This window comes from Malus domestica, chromosome 07 (genome assembly GCF_042453785.1).
Source record: "Malus domestica chromosome 07, GDT2T_hap1".
Taxonomy (NCBI): domain Eukaryota; kingdom Viridiplantae; phylum Streptophyta; class Magnoliopsida; order Rosales; family Rosaceae; genus Malus; species Malus domestica.
In genome coordinates this window covers 32,604,030-32,629,156 of record NC_091667.1, presented here as the reverse complement: position 1 = coordinate 32,629,156, position 25,127 = coordinate 32,604,030, and the positions used below count along the sequence as shown (strand labels likewise).

Here is a 25,127-nt window from a genome sequence, read left to right as displayed (position 1 = left end):
ACCTCCGGTTTTGTGCATTAACAGGTCCAATATCTTAGTGGATAGGGTGTTGAGTTTTCACCCATACATCTCGGGTTCAAAACTCCCTCCTCAATGAATTATTGTAATACTTTCAAACAATCTCCTTCTTGTAATAAATTTAACATTAGTTGTAACTTCCAAGCTTGGTTTTTGTTTCTTTTAAGAAGACCATTGACCAAGACCATAAATCTCTAATGACCTTTATTTTTTGAAAGACTTTTGATACGGTCCCCGACTACTAATATTCTTTAATTGAAACCTTATTAGTTTTTAATTTTTTTTTATCAAAGTTCTCTTTGACTTTGTACACCTCAACATATTAGTATTAATAGGTTTCCATGTCAGCTTTTTCATTTTTTAAATTAAAAAATGTATTTGTTGCAAATATTTAATTTGCTCACTCAATTTGCATAATTAATTGTCTGAATTCAATGTAATCATGGAAATTCAAAATTCTTATCTCCATCATCTAAATTCAAAGAAAACCAAATTGTAAACAAATAAGGATTTTTCGTCCAACTAATTTGAAATTGTTGATCATAAAGTAATTAAGGAAATGGACCCATAAGCAAAACAATATAGTACCCATTACCTAGCTACAAAATGTGCCCATGTGACTACCCTCCTCAATCATGGTTAAAAAATTACCCTCCGGCTCCAGGCTATGCTCATATTTTTTCAGAAAGTATTGTTGTTGTGAGCATGGTTTGTACTAATTTACCATTCTTCTCATTCCTTTTTTGTTGGAAAATGTACCATTAATCAGTTCCAAGTCCAACACACGAAATAACAATGTACCCACTCCTACACACGGAACCAAATGCAAAATGAACGAATAAAAAATTGCGGTACATTTTGCAATAGAAATGTACCCATGTGACTGAAAAATACATCCAACTCATAAAAAATGCATAAACAAGACAGAAAGCTTGAAAAATATAAACATGGATACAATACTTAAATATTCTAAATAAACACATAAATATTAATTGGGGTTTTTGAACATTAGTCCTTGCAAAAGATCAAAATTTTAAAAAAACCTGATGCTAAATTAAATATTCAATTTAATCCCTTGAGTGTACTTTTATCAAAATTTACATTCATTTTTTCTTATTTAATGTGTATTTTTATTTAATCTCTCAATATTAAATTTTAATTTTATTAATATGCACATATTTAATTTTTTTAATTAGAAATGAACGTAAATGAGAAAATATTAAAAAAAAATTGTGATACAAAAATATATAGATACATAAGTGTACATAAATGATTGTGCCAAAATATATAAAATTGACTTTTTTGTACCAAAATATTTGTACCTACATGATTGTACCGAAATATATTATAATGAACCTAAATGTATGTATTGAAATGTATTATATTGAATTAATGTACCTAAATGTCAATACCGAAATGTATGTACCAAAATGTACGAACCTAAATGTCAATACCGAAAATGTATGTACCTAAATATCAATACCAAAATGTATGTACCTAAATGTATTTACCGAAATAATAATTGAATTAATGTACCTAAAAGTCAATACTCAAGTGTGTGTATCAAAGTGTATGTAATGAAATGCATTATATTGATCGAAATGCATTTTATTGAATCAATGTAACTACATGTTTGTACCGATAGATATACCAAAATATTCAAATGTATTAATGTACCTAAATGAAGAACATACAAAATTGTTATCGGAATATATATTATAAAAAATTTAGTTGCCTAAATGTAGACATTAAAATATATTATGATGAATGAAATAAAAATAAAATTTAAATGTAATTAATACATTAAAATAAAAATAAAAAGATAAAATAAAACATCAAAATACAACTAATAAATGATATGATTAAATGTGCTAGGGACTACAATTGAATTTTAATCTTACATATGGTTATAATCTAAAACTCATCTTTTTTAGGGATTAAAATAAAGTTTTCTAATATTAATTTGTGGGTACAAATTCAATCACCGTCATTACATACTCTTGAAAACATTGTACCCATGATGTACTCCTGAAAAAAAAAATGAATCCATTGAGAACGAAAAGAAACTTATCCTTTTTTTTTTTTTTTTGTCAAATAAAATCAAGGGCATGTACCATATGAAACTGATTAGCCCACAAAAAGAAAAAGAAACAGACTACAAAAGCTACGTCTGTGTGTACTGGGGAGAGAGAGAGGTGACCGTTTCGGATGAGAGCTTACAAGCATAGGTGAGAGAGAGAGGGGTGATCGTTTTGGATGGGAGCTTACAAGCATAGGTGAGGCAAGTGGTCATGGAGGAAAAAGATGACAGGAGGAAGAACATGTTTGCACTCAAAATATACCCATTTTTACTTATTTGGGCAATTTGGGTAAAATATGGTATTTGAAGGATTAATATGCAAGAAAGCTAATTTAGAAAGATATTTGGCTTCAAGTAGAGGGGTTTGGCACTATAATATTGTTTCTCCCATTTGTTTGGGTGGTGGAGGTTTGCCAAGAGAATTGTTTAATCAAGATAAGTGCATGCTTTTTCATGCAAGTGGGTGGAAAGACACTATGCATGCTTTCGGGCAAGAATGTGTGATGAAAGAAGACAACTTGCTTCTTTTTAATGTTAGTTTATTACAAGTGGGAAAACATGTGATGAAAGCATGTGGTGAAAATGCAAGTTCCCTTTTTTTATATTATTTCTCCATGCAAGTTGGCAAGTGAGATACAAGTTGCCCAAGCAATGAAATGCAAGCTGCCCAAGTCTCTTTCGGGCAAGTACAAAACCTTAGCAGGAGGGTTTCCTCCAGACTTCTATATAAAGGAGCAGATGCACAAGGATTATAGATACTCAAACAAACAAACAAAAGCACAAACTCTGCTCAAACCAGATTTGCCAAAAGCCTTCTTTTATCTAGTTTATTAGCTCTGCTGCTCACTTGCGGTATCGATCTCATTTGTAGCTTTTATGTTCTCATTTCCAGCCATATAAATTACAAGCAATCTGCAATTTTAGTCACTTTCCTCTGTCATTTATATTTCCAAGCAACCTTGTCATTTACATATTGTTCTATCTCTCCATATAAGTAAAGTCCTTATTTTTAAGGCAAACAAAGAACCTTAATTTGAGCAACTCCCACTCAAATGACACAATCTCTTGATTTGAAGTCAAAAGGCGCAACCTCAATCATTCAAATCCCGTCTACTAGCGGCATCTAGTAGTGGCACGCCCGCACCCACCAATCTCGTATGTGAAGTAAATCCCCGGCTTGCCCGCAAGGTGCCATGGCGGATTTAGGGAGCGAACAGAACAGACTTTAATTTGCACGAAAGAGAGACATTGATTTCAAATGGACTTTCTGATTTTAACTTAACCATGATTTATTCTGCCTAAATTGTAGGAGGAGATAGATCTCAATTCATGGTATCAAAATTCGAAAATTAATATGCATAAATGAGTCAATACAATAATATATTTGATGGGTTGTTTAGGTTAACAAAAATTAAAAATATTTAAGCAAGATGGTGACATGTCATGTTTTAAATGCAAAAATGCTGATGTGGAGAAAGTCAAATGCCCTAGATCAAAAATTGAAAACCAATAAGGTTTGATGTTGTAAATAAAGGATAGTATCCTAATTTTTCCTTATTTTTTGTTATGTGGGGGCAGCAAAGTTCAGAAGAGACTTAATGGAGCACCTGATGTTGTTGAATTTCGTTTGTGCAACCAAGCATCACTAAAATAAGGGTTTGGGTTGTATTTTAATTGTTCCTCCTATACGGGCTAAACGTAATAAACTACTTTAAAATCAGAAGAGATTTGCTCCAACCCAAACCTTCTAGCTAGATCGTCACATGCATACTCGCATAGTCGCATGTGAAAAGTAAAATTTAATAAATAAGATATAATACCCTTCTTAACCTGTGTTCCCTCTTTTGTCTCTCAACAAAACATGTGTTCCTTTGTTATCTTTGACTTTTCATACAATATTTGTACATTAGGATGTTAGAATGGCTTAGGATCTGCTGTCCCGAATTCCATGTCTCCTTTGTGTCTTTTGTTTAGTTTTTTGACAAATGTCTTTCTAATTAACTCCACAAAAACACTGTTAACTTTTTATAAAATTAATAAAAAAATTTTAAAAAATGAAAAACACTCCCGATACCCGACCCCCATAAACTCCAGATACCCACCCCATAAACTCCCGACCAATGAAGAAAATATCGGTAATATCGGAAATATCGGTAGTCCGAAAACACGGAAATATCGATGGAAATATCGGGATAATATCGATATCGATAAAAATTACATGGAAACCACGGAAATTGTAAGAAAAACTTGGAAATTTTTATTGAAACTTTGCAGGATGTTTATTTAGTCAATTATCTATTAGTTTATCACAAAAAATTGGAAGGAAATGCATTGCATGATGGATTTAACTGATTTAAGTTGATTATATAGCGAGCTGGCAAACATTGTGAGTGTAGAAAATATATAATAATTAATGAAAGAAGTTTAAACACACCATAATTATTTATATATAATGAATTAGTACAATATTTTACACTTTATACATTGCATGGTAAGATACATGAGTGACTAAGTACCACATAGAGTTCCTATGAGGTTCAAAATTTTCACTATCTTCATCATCACTATGTGTACAGTAAGTGTATTGTGAAGAGTAGTTAGCAACCATGGCAATGGCTTTCAAGAACCGAAACCCAAAAGTCAATAGGAAACCGAATACTTCGGTATTTTTCGGGATTTCAGGATTACCAAACAAATGGGATTTGGAAACCAATCCCATATCGAAAATTTCGGTATTTTTCGGGATGGTTTTGGTTTGGGACTTTTTCGGTTTGGTTTGGGATTTTCGGGAATTTTTTCCAACCATACATATAAGTGACCAAATAAAAAATAGAAAAATTAAAAACCACATGCCATTGACTAAGTAATTAATTGACACAATTTAAAATATAATACCACAAAAAATTTGGAATATGTGCAAATTTGTTTCTTGCAAAAAGAATTCAAAACAAAACCATATATATAAATAGTTTAGCATGTTTTCACAAAAATGTAAGTGGTATAGTGGTCAAGTCGCTGAAGGAGTTAGATGTGAGGGGTTCGAATCCATTTATGTGCATGTTTGAGACTTTTCAGAAATTTTCAAATATTTTTAGGTTCATCTCGCGATAATATTATCGCGATATATTAACGATAATTAAAAAAATACTCACGAAATATCGTTATATGAAAAAAACGATAATATCGGCGAAATATCGCCGATATTATCGATTTTTAAATCTATGCTCCCGACAGCCACCCTCCAAACCACATCACCCCACGTTCTCCATTTCCCTAATCAGTCCCCAAACTAGGAATGGGCAAATACCCATTAGTTATGGATAATCGCGATTACCCGCTCATTTAAATTAAATGGTTACAGATATAGGTAACCGTTTAGATAAATAAACGGTTATGGATATAACCGTTTACCCGCGAAATTTAAATGGACGGTTATGGGTATTAACCGCGGTTATAAACCGGCAACCGTTTACCCATTTATTTTATATATGTAAAACTAACACAAATCATGTTTTCGATCCAATAATACTTAGCACCCAATAAATTAGCAAGGAATTCATCGGTCATTTTCTCAATAACACTACTACAGGAATGATGATTCTCATCATTAAGGAATTGGCCAAATTAATTTAAATTCCTTGTGGGTAACCATGAAATTGAAACAAATGCTTTGACAGAAATGTCTTCTAAACAATTTTTGTAACCCAATAATACTTCGCAAATATTATATTTACCTTCATTGGTAACAGTTAAAAATATCGTCCGTAAACTATTATTTCAATTATTGAAATGGTATAAGGACTTAAAAAATTAAAATATGGAAATGTATGATGAATATACCTATAACGGTGTTTAATTGTCAAAAAAAAAATTATGACAATTTTTTTTTAATTTTCAAGTTGTTAAAAAACATGTAGACGGGTGAAAAAAGGGTAATGATAAAAAAAAAAAGATAAACGGGTTTAAAATGATAAATGGGTAAACGAGTATTAAACGGTTACGGTTAAATGGGTATGCGGTTATGGATATGGTTAACCGTTTATAAACGGTTATGGGTATGAGTATAACCGTTTAGGCAATTACCCAACGGGTAAACGGTTATGCGGGTATGAACATAAACGGTTATGGGTAAATTAACCGCGGTTACCCGCCCGCCATAACCATTGCCCATCCCTACCCCAAACCCCTCCGTCGCCTTCCGCTCCTCAGCCTCCGCCCAATTCAATTTTCTCTTCCTCTCTCTAAAGCGCCCCTCGGTTAAATCACACTCCCTCTCATTCTCCCTCACGAAATCCTTCACCTCCATCTCCGTCAACCGTCGCTGTGCTCTTGAATCAACGATTGGAGCGAGAGTAGAAGGGGAAAAGGATCGAACTTTTACTACCGGCATTCTTTATCTTTTCTTTAATGTTTATTTTTTTTAATTTTAATATATTGAAAGTTAACGGTGTTAGTTACTGGGTTAAGTAGTGGACACCTGTCAATCAAATAAGAAGGGAGACATAAACGAGACATCAAAATCGGGACAGCAGATCTGTAGCCAGTTAGAATTGGGTAATAACCATCCGTTCATTGTAACAACTCGCACGCACGACAAATCCATATTTGAAATAGGGAAATGAGTTTTGTTGCCCTCTTGTTCTGCTTATGTACAATTCTATTTATTTATGCCTTTTAATTTTTCTTTGCTTTTTTTGTTCAAGGGTTAGAAATAAATAAGGATGTTCATGAAAAATGAAAAAGATGTGTGATCTTTTCCTTAAATCATAATAAAGCATTAACCATGCATGCTTGGAATCTTCATTCATTCATCATTGTGAAACTCACATGGGAATTGGAATGGAAAAATTGCAGATACCATATAAAAACACCAAATAACGTTCAAGACAGAAGTTATCCTATATGATGTACTCATGTCTGTTTGAAATGCCAATTAATTAAATCTGTTCATTCTATTTCTGTTTTCTGGGAACACACATCGGAAGTTCGTATATACCGGATAAAAATTGTATAAGACAGCTAAGGAGTCAAAGTTTTATCGATCGAGAATTATTACGGATCATGAGATCGTATCTTCAACGTGCAGCTTAGCTTATTTGTTGCTCAAAAATCAAATTCCTCAAATTATAGTACAATAGTTTGATAAATACATAAAAAAATAGTACAACAAACAAGACATTACTTTTCCAGCAAATTACAGAAAAACCATTTCAAACAACTTTTAATAACATAAACAACCAAAACATAAATTGTAAAAATCTATGAACTACGTACCAGCAATTTAAAGTTCAATACCAAAAAGAAAATAGATAAGAGTCGAGGAATTACAAGGGTACGTTAACTAACTGCACTACTAGCTGAGTTTGTCGATGAGCGACAGAGCATTGCTAGCTAACCTAGCAGCAGGCACAATGCTGTTCTTGATTGCGGTCTTAATCGCCGTGCTTACCTTCACATCATCGAATTCATCAGTGCAAGTAGCGTCGTCTGTGAGGACAGCACTGACCCAAGTCTTTATATCATCTAATTGCGCTTGCACGTCCCCACCCTTGACCCCCAAATTCTTCATTGAAGTCAATGAATCTTTGACCTCGTCGATGGATTCCTTAATATTTTCTAAACAATCATTGATGGCCCCTTTCTGAGTTGGGGTTAGTCCTGCCTTCTTAGACTGCTTTGACACTACGGAAGAGGCATTTTTCGAAGCTGTTAGGGTCACAGAGAGGGCATAGATACAAAGCTTTCGAGGGTTGGATTTGATTTTGGAAGCGTACGAGGAGAGGGATTTGTAGCAAATGAGTGGGTATGTGGTTGAATTGCAGGCGGTTTTTAAAGGATCAAGTAAAATTAGTTAGATGTTTGTTAAAAGTTTGTTAGGTTTCTTATGTAAATAGACAGATTAGACAAGGGTATAATTGTAATTGTAAGGGCAGTATATTGTCTATATATACACTGCCATACCATTGTAACTTTTAACAAAGAATTAATATAAGAGAGATATTTAGAAACTGTGAATTCTACATGGTACCATCGCCAAATCGCCTCACGGCTTCTTCGATCCTGCCATTTTCTTCTGCTCCTCTCTGATCTTCTTCTCCGGTGACATTGATTGTGTTGTTCTTCTACTCCGATTCAGGTTCTCGACTTCTTTTTCTTGAATCTTAATGGCGTCTCCCTCTGCATCCTCATCTCCAATTGAGTCGGTGCCTCCTCCTAACCCTAATTCTTCAAACCCTAATTCTTCTTCCCCAAATCTCAATTCCTCTCAGATGTATAATTCTCTCACGATCCAGAACATTGGCAGCATGGTTCCGATCAAGCTCCGGCGATCCAATTATCTGCCATGGCGTGCTTTGTTTGCTCCGATTCTTCGTCGCTACAAGCTCCTTGGGATTGTTGATGGCACTGAGCCTTGTCCATCTCCCTTTCTTCCTGATCGCTCTCTTAATCCTGCTTTTGAGCAATGGTATGAGAAAGATCAGAATCTGCTGATCTGGTTCAATTCAACGCTCTCTGAGGAAATCATTCCGTTCACAGTCGGTGTCTCTTCCGCTCGTGATCTCTGGCTCAAACTTGAGCATCGTTTTGGTGGTGTCTCGGATGCACACATTCATCAATTGCGTTCGAAGCTTCAAAATATTCAGAAAGGTTCTCAGTCCATGTCTGACTATCTTCAACAAATCAAGGAGATCTCCGATTCTCTCAATGCTGCTGGTGTATCTCTCACTGATCGTGATCTCATTGCTGCAACTCTTGCTGGTCTCTCTGATGATTTTGAATCGTTTACTGATTCTATCTTACTTCGCCTTTCGTCTACTTCTTTGGATGAATTACATGGCATGTTGCTCACTAAGGAGTTATCCATGGAGCGTCGTAAGAAAATCTCTTCCTCTGAGCCTTTTCATGCCTTTTCTGTGCAAGGCCAACCGCCTCTACTTCCCACACCATCACAAGCTCTTGCTGCTCAGACTCTTGGAGCATCACCACTTCAGAATTCTTTTCGGTATAATTCTAACCGCAACTACAATCGTGGTTCCAATCGAGGCTACACCCGTGGTTCCAATCGAGGCTCCAATCGTGGTTTTAATCGTAGCAACTCCAACTCTGGTTTCTCTCGTGGTTCTTATAATTCTAGATTCAACCGTCATGCCTCTCCTTCAGGTCATAAAACTCCCTATCAAATTTGTGGTTCTACTAGTCATGAAGCTCTTGATTGCTTCGACAGAATGAATCCAGAAATCTCAGGCAAGTTTCCCCCAGCTAAACTTGCTGCCATGTGTGCTCATTACACTGCGAAGTCCTCCAATTCTTGGCTCATAGATTCGGGTGCTACCTCTCACATTACAAATGATATCTCCAATATTCAATCTCCAACTCCCTACCATGGTGAAGACAAGGTGTACATCGGAGATGGTAAAGGTCTGTCTATTGCTCACACTGGCACATCTACTTTGCATACTCCTACTTCTTCTTTTCAATTACACAATGTTCTTCATGTGCCTCATATGAAACACAGTCTACTCTCTGCCTATCAGTTTATCAAAGATAATGATTGTTCATTGACTCTTGACATTCATGGATCCTCTGTCAAGGATCGTTTTACGGGGATGACGCTTTTGCGGGGCTCAGTTAGAGGTGGATTCTTTCCTTTTCAAGGCTCTTCTTCCTCCAACGCTCCTACCTCTCCTACTGCACTAGTAAGTAGTTCTACTAATGTTCGCATTTGGCACAGCAGACTTGGTCACCCCTCTTCTGTTATCTTTCGGAAAGTTCTGTCTACAAATAAAGTTGCTGTCCAAGGCAGATCGTCTCCAGACTTCTTTTGCAAAGACTGTGCTTTGGCAAAGAATCACAAGCTTCCCTTTGGCACTACTCCATCTGCATCTTCAACCAGTCTTGAATTGTTGCATTGTGATGTCTGGGGGCCGTCTCCTGTTGTATCTGTCAGTGGCTATAGATATTACTTGCTTATTGTTGATGATTACAGCAAGTATAGTTGATATTTTCCCTTAAAGTCTAAGTCTTCTGTATTTTCAACCTTTGTGGAGTTCAAATCCTATGTAGAGAACACTATTGGTAATAAAATCAAGGTTGTTCGATCTGATTCAGGGGGTGAGTTTACAAGTCATCAGTTTCAGCATTTTCTTAAACTTCATGGCATTTTACAACAATTTAGTTGCCCTCATACTCCTGAGCAAAATGGATGCGTTGAAAGGAAACATCGCCATTTGGTTGAAACAGCTCGTACACTCTTAGTGCAATCTCAAGTGCCTCATATGTTTTGGGTTGAAGCTTTTTCTACTGCTATCTATCTCATTAATCGCCTTCCACTTGGTGGTCTACTGCAATCTCCTTGGGAACTCCTCTTCTTCACTTCTCCAGATTATTCTCGCCTTCGAGTTTTTGGCTGTGGTTGTTATACCTGGCTCAAACCCTATACGACATCCAAGCTGGATAGTAAGAGTAAATCCTGTGTATTTCTTGGGTACAGTCTTCAGCACAAGGGGTATCGTTGTCTTGATCCACTTACCCAACGTGTTTATATCTCTCGGCATGTACTATTTGATGAGACCACTTTTCCATTCCATACTCTTTCCTCTGCCACTGTTCTTCCCCCTCATTCCTTTGCTGATACTTCTCAAGTAAATCCTTATGTCAACCTGCAATTTCCTATCTCTGCTCCTTCTTCCCCTGCTTCTTTAAGTTCATCACCTGCTCCTTTGAGTTCATCACCTGCTCCTTTGATCAATCCCTCCAGCACACATTCTCCTGTACCTCCACTGCCTTCTCCAGTGCATCCCTATTCAGTCTCCTTATCTCCACTCTCTCCTCCTCCCACTAATATCCATCCTATGCTCACACGATCTAAAGCTGGTATCTCTAAACCCAAAGCCTACTCAGCCACCAACCATCATTTACCCGACACTGTTGATGTTATTCCCTCTACTTATCTTCAGGCCTCCAAACATGCCCATTGGAGATCTTCTATACAGGATGAGTACAATGCCCTACAGTCCACAGGCACTTGGTCTCTCGTTCCGTTTCAATCTCATCAGAATATTGTTGGCTGTAAGTGGGTGTTTAGGGTTAAGAAACATCCGGATGGCACTATAGATCGATACAAAGCTAGGCTTGTGGCCAAAGGCTTTCATTAGCAAGCTGGTTTGGATTACAAGGAAACGTTCAGTCCAGTTGCCAAACCAATCACCATTCGCATTCTTCTATCTCTTGCAGTTCAACATGATTGGTTTCTCAACCAATTGGATATCAGTAATGCTTTTCTGCATGGAGACCTTCAAGAAGATGTCTATATGCAGCAACCCCCCGGTTTCAGTGATCCCAATTATCCTCATCATGTCTACAAACTTCGAAAATCCTTGTATGGATTGAAGCAAGCTCATCGGGCCTGGTTTGACAAACTCTTTGTAGTTCTGAAGTCCTTGGGTTTCCATCAATCACAATCTGATGCTTCCCTGTTTGTGATTCAAACACCTGTCCCTATTTTTGTCTTGGTGTATGTCGATGACATTCTTGTCACCGGTCCAAATCCTACTGCTTGTCACAGTTTCATTCAGAAACTCAGTACTATTTTTCCTGTGAAGGACTTAGGCCCCTTGCATTATTTTTTGGGTCTTGAGGTTCAGCGATCCTCTGCTGGTCTTTTCCTACATCAAAGCAAGTATATCCTTGACTTGCTTCACAAGACAAACATGGCTGGTGCAAAACCCTGTCTTACACCTCTTGGGTCAGTCCCCCTTGATCACACAGGTTCCTTGTTACCTGATCCACACGAGTACAGATCCATTGTAGGTGCCTTGCAATACTTAACTTGGACACGACCTGATTTATCTTTTGCTGTAAATCAGGTCTGTCAATTTATGCATGCTCCCCGTGAACCACATCTTCAAGCAGCTAAACGCATTCTCAGATTTCTGAAAGCCACTGTCAGTCATGGTTTGTGGTTCAAGAAAGGTGATATTCATCTTACTGCCTATTCGGATGCTGATTGGGCCGGCTGTCCGTTTGATCGACGCTCTACTAGTGGTTATTGTATATTTCTGGGATCCAATCTTATCAGCTGGAGTGCTAAGAAGCAACCAACGGTTGCTCGTTCCTCAACTGAAGCCGAATACAGGTCGTTAGCCCACACAGCAGCTGAAATCACATGGATTTGTAAAGTGTTCAAGGATCTTGGTTTTCACCTTCCTCATGTTCCTTCTCTCTGGTGTGACAACCTGTCTGCAATATCTCTTGCTTCCAATCCAGTTTTCCATGCTCGCACCAAGCATATAGAACTTGATTACCATTATATTCGAGAACTGGTCCTTGCCAATCTTCTCAAAGTTCAGTATGTGTGCTCTCAAGATCAGTTAGCCGACATTCATACCAAATCTCTGTCTAAATCCCGATTTCTATACCTGCAATCCAAGCTTTCTCTTGGTCCTTTTGATGCATCCAAGTTCAGCTTGAGGGGGTGTAAAGGATCAAGTAAAATTAGTTAGATGTTTGTTAAAAGTTTGTTAGGTTTCTTATGTAAATAGATAGATTAGACAAGGGTATAATTGTAATTGTAAGGGCAGTATATTGTTTATATATACACTGCCATACCATTGTAACTTTTAACAAAGAATTAATATAAGAGAGATATTTAGAAACTGTGAATTCTACAGTTTTGACGTAGGTTTTGTAGGTTTGAGAGGAAGAGGAGGTTGCCACAGTTGTTTGCATGTTTGTGATGATCAATAAGAGAACTGGGAGAAGAAATGTGAGAGCATGGTGTGAATTTGAAGTTGGGGTTTTGAAAATTTGAGCACCCATTTTTGTTGTCTTGGATTGATGGGTTTGTGTGTGATAGGATGCCAATACCAACTTATAGGCACCCCTCAGGTGACTTTGAAACTCCAAGCTTCTTGAAAATAAAAATAAAAATAAATGAAGTCCAGGCTAGCCATCTTAAAAATCCAAACTATGGCCCCTATGTGTTTTTTAATAAAATACAAGCAATCGATGAGATGGGACATGTTCATTCGCTAGCTTGAGGGTACATTTTAGTTCGTGCGCTAGACCCAGCAGATTAAAAAAAGTAGAATATAAAAGAGCTAATAATATAGTGAAAAACGTATAAACAATAACAATGAGGAAAACACATCAATTTGTTTATAAGAAGGTAATAGCTTCATGAAAGAGAAACATAGGATGTCATTCTTTTACAAAAACACTTTCATTGTTCTTTTGGATCCAGAAACACTTGTATTTTATCTTTTTTTTTTTCATTCATGGTGTTGACCTTAAAAACTATCAAGCCTACGTGGCGCGCATATCGAGTAATTAATGAGCTAACTACGTCCTTCAATTATGTGTGGGGTGTGCCAACTCGATGGCCGAGCTCGGCCGGGGAGTAAAATATGATGATGTCGCGTTGAGCGTGCTGCTGACTTCTTAATCTTGCGATCGCGGCCAAGGAAGGAACACGTCTCGGCCTTTGGGTTATAGAGCCTGAAGATAAGGCTACTAGTTTTGCGAAGTTCACAAATCGTCGGCGCCGGGTTCAGTCACAGTGTTTATATTCGTGAGAGTATAGGCACGCCGAACTGGCACCAGACTATGAACACAAATACTCGAAAGAGATGTATGTCTTGATGGTAAATGTGGTTTGGCCATCAGAATGCCGAACTCTAAAAAATACTTGTGAATACCCAATCATAAAACAACTCGGTGTTCAATGTGTTGAGCCTAGTAACATGTAACACCTCATTTCACCGAGAAGGCTGATGAGATGACATCTACCAACAAGAACATGAAAATCCTTGTTGACCAAGACTTGGATAAATAACCAGTCGATCTCGAAGCAGTGTTGTTTATCCAAACTGAAGGTACTCATTGATTGGCTGGTTTTACGGCTCCAGTGCTATTTATCTAAACTGAAGATGTCGTCGGTTGCCTTCACAGTGTTGTTTATCCAAACTGAAGATGTGTTGGCGGAAGAAAAGGGAAGAGGATAAAATATCAAAGGTTGTTGAGAAGCTTTGCGTAGGTCAATTTGTGTGTTGAATTGGAGAGGACTTGAATGATGCACTTCCTCCTCTATTTATAATAGCAAACCCATTCATGGCCAAGCTAGAATCATACTCGGATTAGAACTCCTCAACCTAATCTGATTAGGTCTCAGCCAATTCTAACTCCAAAAAGACTTTGAACCAAGCTCTTTAACAAACCAAATTCATCCCCTAATTCTCAGCGTCCTTAGCCTTAAGACTCATTGTTGCACTAGGTTTCAACTACCTCACCTTTATCTAAACCAATCATCTTCGCAGTAGGATTCGACCGACCCTTACTAGACAGCCTATGACAACGTTCTAGATGGATACTACTGGGCCGAGAATTACTCTTAGCTCAGCCCAAAATAATATTTTGGGCCCAAACACATGGTTAGAGACGGTTGGATAATAATAAGCAATCAATCAATCAATGATAATATATATATATATATATATATATTTGAATATGCTAATAAACGATCATTGCAACTAAGTATATTGAGAGAGTATGAACAAAACAAAATTAATGTTAAACATATAAAAATGATGATCGAGGCTTACGTACAACAATGTCTTTGAAATAGAATTTCATCTCTAATATGTGCTTATAGTTCAATAGACATTTGCTTCACTAGGATTCAACGATCTAAGTCAAAATCTCAGAGAAAATTGACTTCTAGCGAGTATAATTGTGGTTCTCTCAGTAAGAAGGTTTTGGTTTTTCAGAGGGAAAGATGTGGTTTTATGTGTAGTAAAATGCAATGCAAATAGATGTATATATAATGTATATATGCCTATTTGCAACAAGTATAAATTTGGGATGCATTTCTGGGAGGCATTTGCTCAGAGGGTTGTGTAACTCTTGGTGTTCTTTCGTCATCTTCAAACTTCATCTGAAAAGATGAGTCTGTTGATATAAAAAATATATAATTAAAATCTGAAATTAATAAATTATATATTAATTATCACACTCAAAGCCCAAACTAGCCCAATCTTGCTCTTCATGGTCCATCTTTCCAATCACTTTGGTAAGAGGGACAAAGTGTTATAAAGTGAGAAATGTGACCAATGTGGGGCAATGAGATAGAATGAGATTTCTACTCAAAACTCCTACAAAGCCATGTTTGGTAATTTAAAAGCATATTTGCAAGTGGCCCTTTACTACAGTGGTGGAAATGTGCTGAGCCCTTACATGATGACGTGAGTTTAAGCCTCGTCGGTGGCTAATCTAACATATAATCTAACAAAATCTATCGTTTGACAAAAAAAAAAAAAACACATTTAATCATTTTAAAAGCTTAACACGTAACAAATACGCCAAGCCTTATATTAGTGTTCTACACGAATTTTATTTTTGAGGTAATATAGAATTTATTAAGAAATTGTAAAAAATGTACATAATAGAAACATGTTGAATATAATCAAGAGGTCACACATGCGAAAAAACGTCACAAGAATTCATAATTACAAACTCATCATGAATCATGTCAAACCAAGACCAATCAATACCCCAATGGAACGAATAGGAACGTGCCAAATAAGCTAAGAAAGAAAATGTTGAGGGTGACATATTTTTTGAGGAGAGTTAAATTTTTATTGAAGGGAATATAATTTGCATTTGCTACTAAAAGGACGATTCTGCTTCTAGAGGCAGGTAGCCGGCTCTTCATTAATCTTCACTTGCCGCCGCTCGCGTGAGGTTGAAGGTTGCTGTATGCGATGTATCACACGATTCACATGTGGACACGTACGAATCATACAGGACCGTAAATAAAGAGCAAAGTCAAAATCCTAAGGTACCGTTTAGTACGTGGAAAGGGATGGAACGGAGCGGGACGAGGCGGTCCGTCCCACGTTTGGTGCGCCTAAAACTGGTGGAACGTGCTGTTCCATGGGACGAATTTTGGGTAAATTTACATTCCGTCTCACCCCCTGGAACGACTCGTTCCACATTCGTGAAACACAAAATTATAACCTCTCAGTCTCATTCTTCTTCCTCTTTGTTTTCATCCGAGAACATCTTTGCCCCCTCTCCGTTCCGTCCTGTCCCATTACGTTTCGTTCCGCCCCGTCTGCATACCAAACGATACCTAAAAGAAGAACATGCGCGCATGGCACATGCAATGCTTTAGAGTAGCGCGAAACGCTGCTGGACGATGGGCGATGTTCCTGGGCGGTTGGTGTGGAGGAGCTTGTGGATGCGGTCGCTCATCGGCGTAAGCAACTGATCAATTAAAATTGGATTATGAAGCATCCACCTCGATCAATGTTCAAAGCAATCAAGTCTACCTGTTAATGTTAACTTCTCAATCACATGATTTATGGAAGAAAGCAAGGATTTGTGTTTTTTTTTCCATTAATGTAATGATCATCATTAATTATTAGTTTTCTCGTCAAGATTAGGATAAATTCATGGTTCAATTTCCTTAATTGTACCAAAAACAAAGACAAGAAGTTTATGCAGCAAAAAATAAACATAAACTTCTTGACGTAGAGGTCCCTTGCAACTTTTTAAATATCAAGTTTACCCTCCTTTTTTCACGATTTTAGCTTTTCTGCCTTGGAAAAATATGGTCTTGAGAAAATTTCCAGTGAGTGTTTTCTTGGGCCATTTTGAAAGAGGACAAAAAAATTAATTAATATTCCCACTTCACAACACCATGATTTTCGTGTGGATTAGTATTAACATACAATTAAGTTTCCACAATGCATGTGTCTTATACTGAGATAATTAAATGAATTTATATTTTAAAGTCTTATTTTTATAATGCTATACTTTTTTATGATTTTCTATATTTTGTTTTGTTAAAGCCTGATCGAAATGATCTCCTTCTCATCAGGATGTTTTTTCATATGGATCAGAAGTTGGAGCCACTTTTGTATTTCAGTAAACTTAGGCACAACTAAGAATACAAATGAATGACCTGTACGTATCTTTCTTTATTTCCCTCGTTGAATGTGCAGATCAATTTTTTAAAGAACTTTGCCTATTCTAAATTTGCTTTGGAATAAGATCACCTTTTATGGAAAGGGAACCGGATCCCTTTCTACCAAATCCACTGGTCCAGGATCCGAGTCGAGAATCATTTTAAAAGTTATAATAACTATAGCAGTTGGATTAAAATCCTACGGTCTGAATCCCAAAGTAGATGGATTTGGTGGAAAGGGATTTGGAGAGGATCATTTTCCACCTTTTATTAAGTTTGCTATTATGGGTACAAGAGTCTACTCAACGATATGTTTTGGGAGAAGTTTTTCAACGTACCAGAAAACACGGCATGTACACCAAGTGCCGTAATATAATTAGTTGTAATTTTTTTTGTTCAAATTTTTAACTAATTGCATTATTACACTTGGTGTATTGGGCTATATGCCCAACACGCTGAAAAAGATCTCTTGTTTGGTGGTGATGCTGCACCTTTTTGTTAAATATTGTTTACCAAAATTCACTTGTAACTGGTGAGTTTAAATATAATGGATCCCCTTCACACAAAAATATATATACATATAATGGATTCCGAGTCGGTTATATTTAGACTATGCTCATTTATTAGCATTTCATTGAATCTCCACTACTATAATAAAACAACGATTTATCACATGACACATCACCTATAATTAAGTATTTTGTTTGTTTTGTTTTGAGAAAGGTACGATATTCATGCACATAAATCATTGGATTATTATAATTATGGTTGAATTAAATAAAATACGGTAAATACGTAAAACATAAATTTAAAGACTCGAAATCTAAATATAATTACAAAGAAGCTATAAGCTGTTATTGGGTTGCACTATGATGTGTTTTTAAATCTTTTACAAACAGTATAGAAAGCGACTTACAATGCACCTAAGTCACAACAAAGTTACAACATTAAATCAAGGCTAGCCACAGCTAAGTTACGACATTTGTGATATTTATATATAGAATTAGAATTTGGGAACACGAGCTTTTGACATATATTTTCGTAGGCACATTTCTTAATGTATTAACGATCCGAACAGTCTATTTTTTAGATCTTCCCTCAACGATTATGTTTACCAAAAATCATTCAAATCTAAAATCATATGACCATTGGATTAAACTTAGTGTTTATTTGTACATAGAACCGTATAAACTACAAATGAATATCTTAATGATTTTAAATTCGTCTAATTTTTTGAAAAAATAATTTATGACTGATGTACTATAAAACATGCGTCACCGGATGCTAACCTCTACTCTATCATAAAAATCTTCAGCTACTTTCATTATCCATATGGACCCTTTCATGCATTAAATTCCTTTTGGAAGTGCTACGTATGTTAAATTAAAGGAGAGATTTAATTGTATAATTTGAATACATGTCGACTGAAAGACAGATGCAAATTACGAATAAGTTGAATGTCTTCACTTGCCAATCAAGTTGGTATCGATAGATTACAAATTTACAATGATTTAGATAAGTCCGAGTAAGGCTCTTTTGTTTCACATTGCCTTCGAGTTTAGACCCAAAATTGACCAAATTGACCAAATTGCAGCAGGAAGATGACAAAGAAACCAGAAAAACCAACTTGCAAACAGATGTATCTCCAGCTTTTGGGCCCCAAAAGTTGAATGTCCTCTATCATGATGTTGAAACTCTCCCAAAGCCATGGCATGAAGCCTAGAGAAGTCGGAGCCATGAGGGACTGCATCGAAGAGTTCAGTGATTCGGTTGATGCGATTCAAAGGTCCATAGCTGAGATGGGCAACTTTAGGAGCTCGGAATTTCAGCTCATGATAAGTGATGTGCAAACCTGGGTTAGTGCTGCTTTGACAGATGAGACCACTTGCTCTGATGGGTTTGGCGGAAATTTGATGAATGGCAATTTGAAGACTGTCGTGAGGGGCATAATTGTGAACATCGCACAATTGACTTGCAATTCCTTGGCTTTGGTCAACAGATACGCCTCAGTTCATGGTTAAACATATCAACTGCTCTGCTTAAGATAATTTTTGAAGAATTAGGTGCATGCAATATTATATTGTTTAATAAGAAACTGTGTGTTCTAAATTTGCTACGTACACTTGAATTGCAAGTGTGGCTCTCTTGTTAGGTAAATGTACGTGTGGTTCTGTAAGCAACCAAGCATAATAGTATATATTGAGAAGTTGGTCGTGAAACTGTATATAAAAAAGCTTAATTTTTCAGTAATTCAATAAAGTTTTAGCTGGTGTTTGGTTAAAGAATGATGTGCAATTTCAATGCTACATAGTAATTAATGCTAAGGGTGTTTTAGTCATTAGCAAATTTTTACAATTATTAGATTATTCTTTTATCTCATCTATTCATTTTTCGGTACTACTTAGTGCTACGTAACATTGAAGAACAATTGCAAAGGATGATGAAACCATTAAAATGGATGTTTTGAATGATTTTTTGAAATGAGAGAGAGAGAGAGAGAGAGAATTGTAATGGGATTTTCTTATTGGAAATCGTCGGACCACGTACCTTGGCTCGTAAGTTGTATATATCCGATGATAATATTAGGGAACTGGTATTCGTTTTTTTTTTTAATTTTATTTTGCACTTCTTACAAGTGTATTTGTTATTTTTAAATATAAAAAGTCTAGAATACAAAATGAAAATTTTGGAGTGCCAATTCCCTATTATTATAATTGAGTAATTGTGTTGGCAAGGGTTAACTATTTTTTCTTCACCGGATTTTTTCCCATGTAGTTTTACCATGCCCTGTTTTTATAACCGTGTGTTCTTGGTGAAGATATGAAAATCCATTGTTAACTTAAAAAGAAGGGGTGTGCTATCCACACACCCCAAATTACTTCTCACACACCCTTGTTAATTTCTATCCGTTGATCTTCTTCAATTCATCCGATCTGACGGTCGAAAATTAGAAGGGTGTGTGAGAAGTAAAATGGGGTGTGTGGATATCACACCCCAAAAAGAAAAGGGGAAATGTTAGGGAGATCAAAATTTTAAATTAAATTTGAAAACTAAATAATTTGTGATATATCATTTAATTTAAAAAAAAAAAGAGTCTTTGTAGCATTATTCAAAAGAAAAATATAAGTATTTCCAGTGTCAAGGCCCCAAATTTTTTTTACCATGTTCCTTTTTGGACGGCTAGAATTATCACGTGCATTTTTATTATTATCATTACTATTATTTTATTTTTAAAATTAGTTCTATAAATTGGCACCATTCCCTCCCTAATCTCTCTTCACACAAAAAGGAGATGGCATCATCATCTTTTGTCACATCTTTTCTCTTAACACTTTCTTTTACTTGCTGCATATTCTCTTCACCCTCAGTAGCCAGAAACGATGCACAAAAAACCAACAATGAATTCATGAAAACATCTTGCAGTGCAACAACCTACCCAAAGCTTTGCCTTGCTTCTCTTTCAAGCCATGCAGGTGCAATCCAAACAAGCCCTAAACTTATGGCATGCGCAGCCCTTAACGTGACGCTTGCCTCTGCCAAATCAACTTCTACCATGATGTCAAAGCTCTCCCACAGCCATGGAATGGAGCCTAAAGAAGTCGGAGCTATGAGGGACTGTGTCGAAGAGTTAAGTGATTCGGTCTATGAGCTTAAGAGGTCTATAGCTGAGATGGGACGCTTTAAAAGCTCTGATTTTCAGCTTATGATAAGTGATGTACAAACATGGGCCAGTGCGGCTTTGACGGATGAGACCACCTGCTCTGATGGGTTTGAGGAAAATGGGATGAACGGGAAGTTGAAGACTATTGTGGGGGGCAGGATTGTCAAGATTGCACAATTGACTAGCAATGCTTTGGCTTTGATCAACATATACGCCTCAGTTCATGATTAAATTAATCAACTAGCCAGTCTAGCCTACCCTACTTAAGATAATTAGCATATTGGGTGATAAGAAACTGTGTTATAAGTTGCTAAATTCGAATTGTACGTGTGGTTCTTCTTTGTGAATATACCCATGGGTCTCTACAAGTAAGAAATTGGTCTTGTATTTGTATAAATAAATTTGAGAAATGAAGAAGAAAAGAAGGATTAAATCTCTGTATGTTGAGAATATTGAATGTCTCGAAGTTACAGAGAAATCAGAGTTACAGAGCACTGCTATAACAAACTTACTAATTAACAAACCCTATTGAGCTGGACCAATCCAATTCACTTATAAGGTAACCACTCACACGCTAATATCTGTCAGTAATTTTAACCGCTTGAGCGTGATTTGAATCCTGTTAATTGAGTGACTATATTTCTAAATCAAACAACGACAACAACAACCAAGTCTTATCTTATTAAATAACGTCAGCTTAGAAATCTTTTTTTTTATTGTATACAAAATGCCTAAAAGTTTTTATTGTACTAAAATGAGCAGTTAATTTTTCAATTCCTATGTATAAACTGAGAGTGTTGTCTGCCACACGAAACCTTACGTTGATTTAGTTTGCCACGCAAAACCTTATGCTGATTTAGCGGTCTAGACAATATTGATATATAATAGAATTTCCAATGAAGATAACTAGAAGCTAAAGAGTGGAGGAGAAAGAAATACCAAAAAAACGGAATTGGATCTTCGCTGGATCCCCTCCCTAAGGATCTTAGGGATCAACGAACACGGACCGTTGATAAAAAATCGTGTGGCTATAATTTTTTCTTTTTTTATATTTTTCATGCAAAGCAAGACTACTTTACTTTTAAAAATATAAAAAACATTTAATAGAGGCCGCATGATTTTTTTATCAACGGTCCATGTACGTTGATCCCTAGAAGATCCGAATCCGTCTTATGGACTTATTTGTGATTTGGCTTGTTTATTTTTAGGAAATAGTGAGAGACAGCCAATCATTTTATCAAATTTGACGATGTCTGGTAGGTCAAGGTCCCCAACCATTGGTTGTCTTATTTGCCAGAAAGAGCACAGTTTTATTTTGTCAGGGTGAAATGGTGAGATTTTTCAGTGCGATCGGTACACATGATGATATACCACGTGTTACTATACAAATAGTGGGATATATGTGCTAAAAAGTTAATAACTTAAAAAATAAAATTTCTCACCACTTCTATTAAAACACATGGTGTACCACTTGTGTTTCCGTCACAATTAAAAAAATTCGGTGAAATGATCGGCAACAATAACACCCATTTGTCCCCAGGTGATATTTACATAATACAAAAAACTTTTAATTGCAACATACTATAACTCCAATAATTCACAAAGTTTAAGGCCGACATGGAAAATGCAGTTTTTGGCAGCCGTTCACAATGTTGTTTTCATGAAATTGAAATGTGGGCCAAACTAACACAAGGTGAATTCAGATTCATCGACTTGTTTTCTGGCGGAATTATAATTTGACAAAAAATATATTTGAAATCAATAAAAGTGATTCATGCGTTTGTCTATCATTAATTATTTTGATGTTTCTATAAAAAATCAGTTAAGTAAGATTCAAAATGATAAAAATCCTCAATTTAACAGACGATGCCAAATAATTTGACAAAATCGCCTTTTCTTTTCAGTCTTCTTGGGATTCAACAGTACAAGAGATTCCAATTTCAATCCTCAGAGACACTAAAATACGATCAAAAGTAACAGAAAAAAGGACTTAAAAAATGGGTTTCATCATCTTGGCCAGTGGCAACAGCTAAATTTATCAAAAGAAACAGAACCAAGAGTAACAGATGATTGCAATCAGATTACGATCTTATGCAAGTAACATTGGTGCTGCACAACAAATCAAAAGATGCAAAAAATAAAGGAAATAAATGCTGTTGTTAACAGGTTAATCTTATATTACATTATTTGGTGAGACTTTGCATATACCTTCATTGACTGCTTCAACAAAACTTCACGGTGGATTGCAATTCGGTTACAACATCACTAATATACTTTCGGTCTCTTGGGGATTCAGCAGAACACAAAATCCCCATTCTAAATATCGAATCCAAACACACCTGGAGCAGCATAACCAACGGTTCCTCTTATTCCAATGGAACTTGTTTGATTTCCAGAAACATTATCAGCTAAGTTTGGCAGAATTCTTGCCAGTCCAAAGCCGGAAACACATTGCTTGGCTTGAGATCACAATGAACAATCTGCGTATCACGGATATTATGAAGAAATCCTGTGAACAAGCAACGTCAATGTTGATGTTTAGCCTTTGAACAAACAACATCCGTGAACTCGTACAGTAAAGCTTTAAAATCAGTAACAAAAATCAACAGTTGAACAAGTACAAGCAGTTACAACCTTGACAAGATTTGCCTGATATTTCTCATTGCCTCACATTCAGCTAGGCTCCACGGGGAAACATGTTAAAAACCTTGATCGTAACAGGCAGTGGGAAGAATCACGTTTACAATAAAAAGTGAGTGTACCGAATTTCAAAATCAATCTTGTCAGCCAAAACTCCCATCATGAATTTTAGGTATGTAGGGATTGTGGGATGAAAGAGATGCATTGTCAAATTTGTATTAATTGATCAAATCATATGCCTACAAATTACACAATCAAAATTTTATTTCTACAACATCTAAAATGGCCATCAGATGCATGTTCTGTCAAATTAGTCCATAACCAGAAAGAAATCAAACTATCTTCCTCCTAATTACAAAATCAAAACGCCGAAAGATATCAAACAAATAAAACGCTGTCAAATCCTTGAGATGGAGTCTGTGGCTCATCAATGGGCATTGAGCTATAGCCACTAACTATCAGTGATTCAGTGGCCTTTGAAGAAATCATCGTAGATTATCAATGGCTTCATAAACAAAAGCAATAATTTCTTTTGACATAGTTAGTTTGCTTTCGATGGTTTTTCTTTTCTTTCCCCCTCCATCTTTATGTTTGAACAACGCTTGTTAGTCATAAATTTACAACAATAATTGAGCCACATCCATAACAAATAATGAATTGGTAGGAACAAATAATAGAGAAAATGACTTTGCTGAATTTAAACAACACCGTGTTGTGTACAGTAGCGAGCAATAACGAATAATTGAGCCACATCCAAGCCACATCCAACTTCTGTCATGTTTAGAAATTGGATGAGCGACCATTCATATTCAACTTGTTGGAAGAAATTGAATTAAAACATAGTTGGCTCAACTTGTTGGGAAAAGCTTCTATCCAAGAAGAACAACCCTGATGGATCGCAATTCAGATATAACTTCGTCGATATCCTTTCGGTCTCTTGGGGACTCAGAAGAACACGCGATTCCAATTTGAAATATTAAACTCAAACACACTTGGATTTTTTCGGTAGTCATGCTGCATTGACTGGGAGTGGCAGTACTAGTGCTTGCGCCCGAGTTTCCACCTTCGCGAAGAAGCAGTGAATCTGCAACCTCTGTAATTCACTGAGGCAAAGCTGTTCGCTCCCTAAATCCGTCATGGGGCCTTGCGGGTAAGTCGGGAATTTACTGCACATACGAGATTGGTGGGTGCGGGCGTGCCACTACTAGATGCCGCTAGTAGACGGGTTTTGAATGATTGAGGTTGCGCCTGAGTTTGACTTTGAACCAAGAGATTGTGCCATTGAGTAGGAGTTGCTCAAATTAAGGTTCTTTGTTTGCCTTGAAAATAAAGACTTTACTTATATGGAGAGATAGAACAATATGTAAATGATAATGTTGCTTGGAAATATAAATGACAGAGGAAAGTGACTAATATTGCAGATTGCTTGTAATTTATATGACTGGAAATGAATACATAAAAGCCACAAATGAGATCGATACCGTAAGTGAACAACAGAGCTAATAAACTAGATAAAAGAAGGCTTTTGGCAAATCTGGTTTGAGCCGAGTTTGTGCTTTTGTTTGTTTGATTGAGTGTCTATAATCCTTGTGCATCTGCTCCTTTTTATAGAGGTCTGGAGGAAACCCTCCTGCTGAGGTTTTGTACTTGCCCGAAAGAAGCTTGGGCAGCTTGCATTTCCTTACTTGGGTAGCTTGTATTACTTTTGCCAACTTGCATGTAGAAACAATATTAAAAGGGGAATTTGCATCTCCACCACATGT

At 36.4% G+C, this 25,127-nt stretch overlaps 2 protein-coding genes across 2 annotated transcripts; one reads left to right on the top strand and one right to left on the bottom strand.

Moving 5' to 3' along the window:
- Nucleotides 1–7,451: 7,451 nt before the first annotated feature.
- Nucleotides 7,452–8,062, bottom strand: LOC139197832 (21 kDa protein-like). Its single transcript, XM_070825819.1, has 2 exons — nt 8,050–8,062; nt 7,452–7,804 (listed from the first exon to the last, which is right to left on the bottom strand). The coding sequence occupies exons 1-2, from the start codon at nt 8,060–8,062 to the stop codon at nt 7,452–7,454; spliced, it is 366 nt and encodes a 121-aa protein (XP_070681920.1).
- A 12,250-nt stretch (nt 8,063–20,312) lies between these two features.
- Nucleotides 20,313–21,174, top strand: LOC103420770 (21 kDa protein-like). The gene has a single exon (XM_008358805.4). It carries the CDS (start codon nt 20,356–20,358, stop codon nt 20,953–20,955), a length of 600 nt encoding a protein of 199 aa, XP_008357027.1. The 5' UTR covers nt 20,313–20,355; the 3' UTR covers nt 20,956–21,174.
- Nucleotides 21,175–25,127: the final 3,953 nt, after the last annotated feature.

Excerpts from the sequence above, each read along its gene's own strand:
- LOC103420770 (XM_008358805.4), top strand. The coding sequence starts at position 20,356 with ATGGCATCATCATCTTTTGTCACATCTTTTCTCTTAACACTTTCTTTT.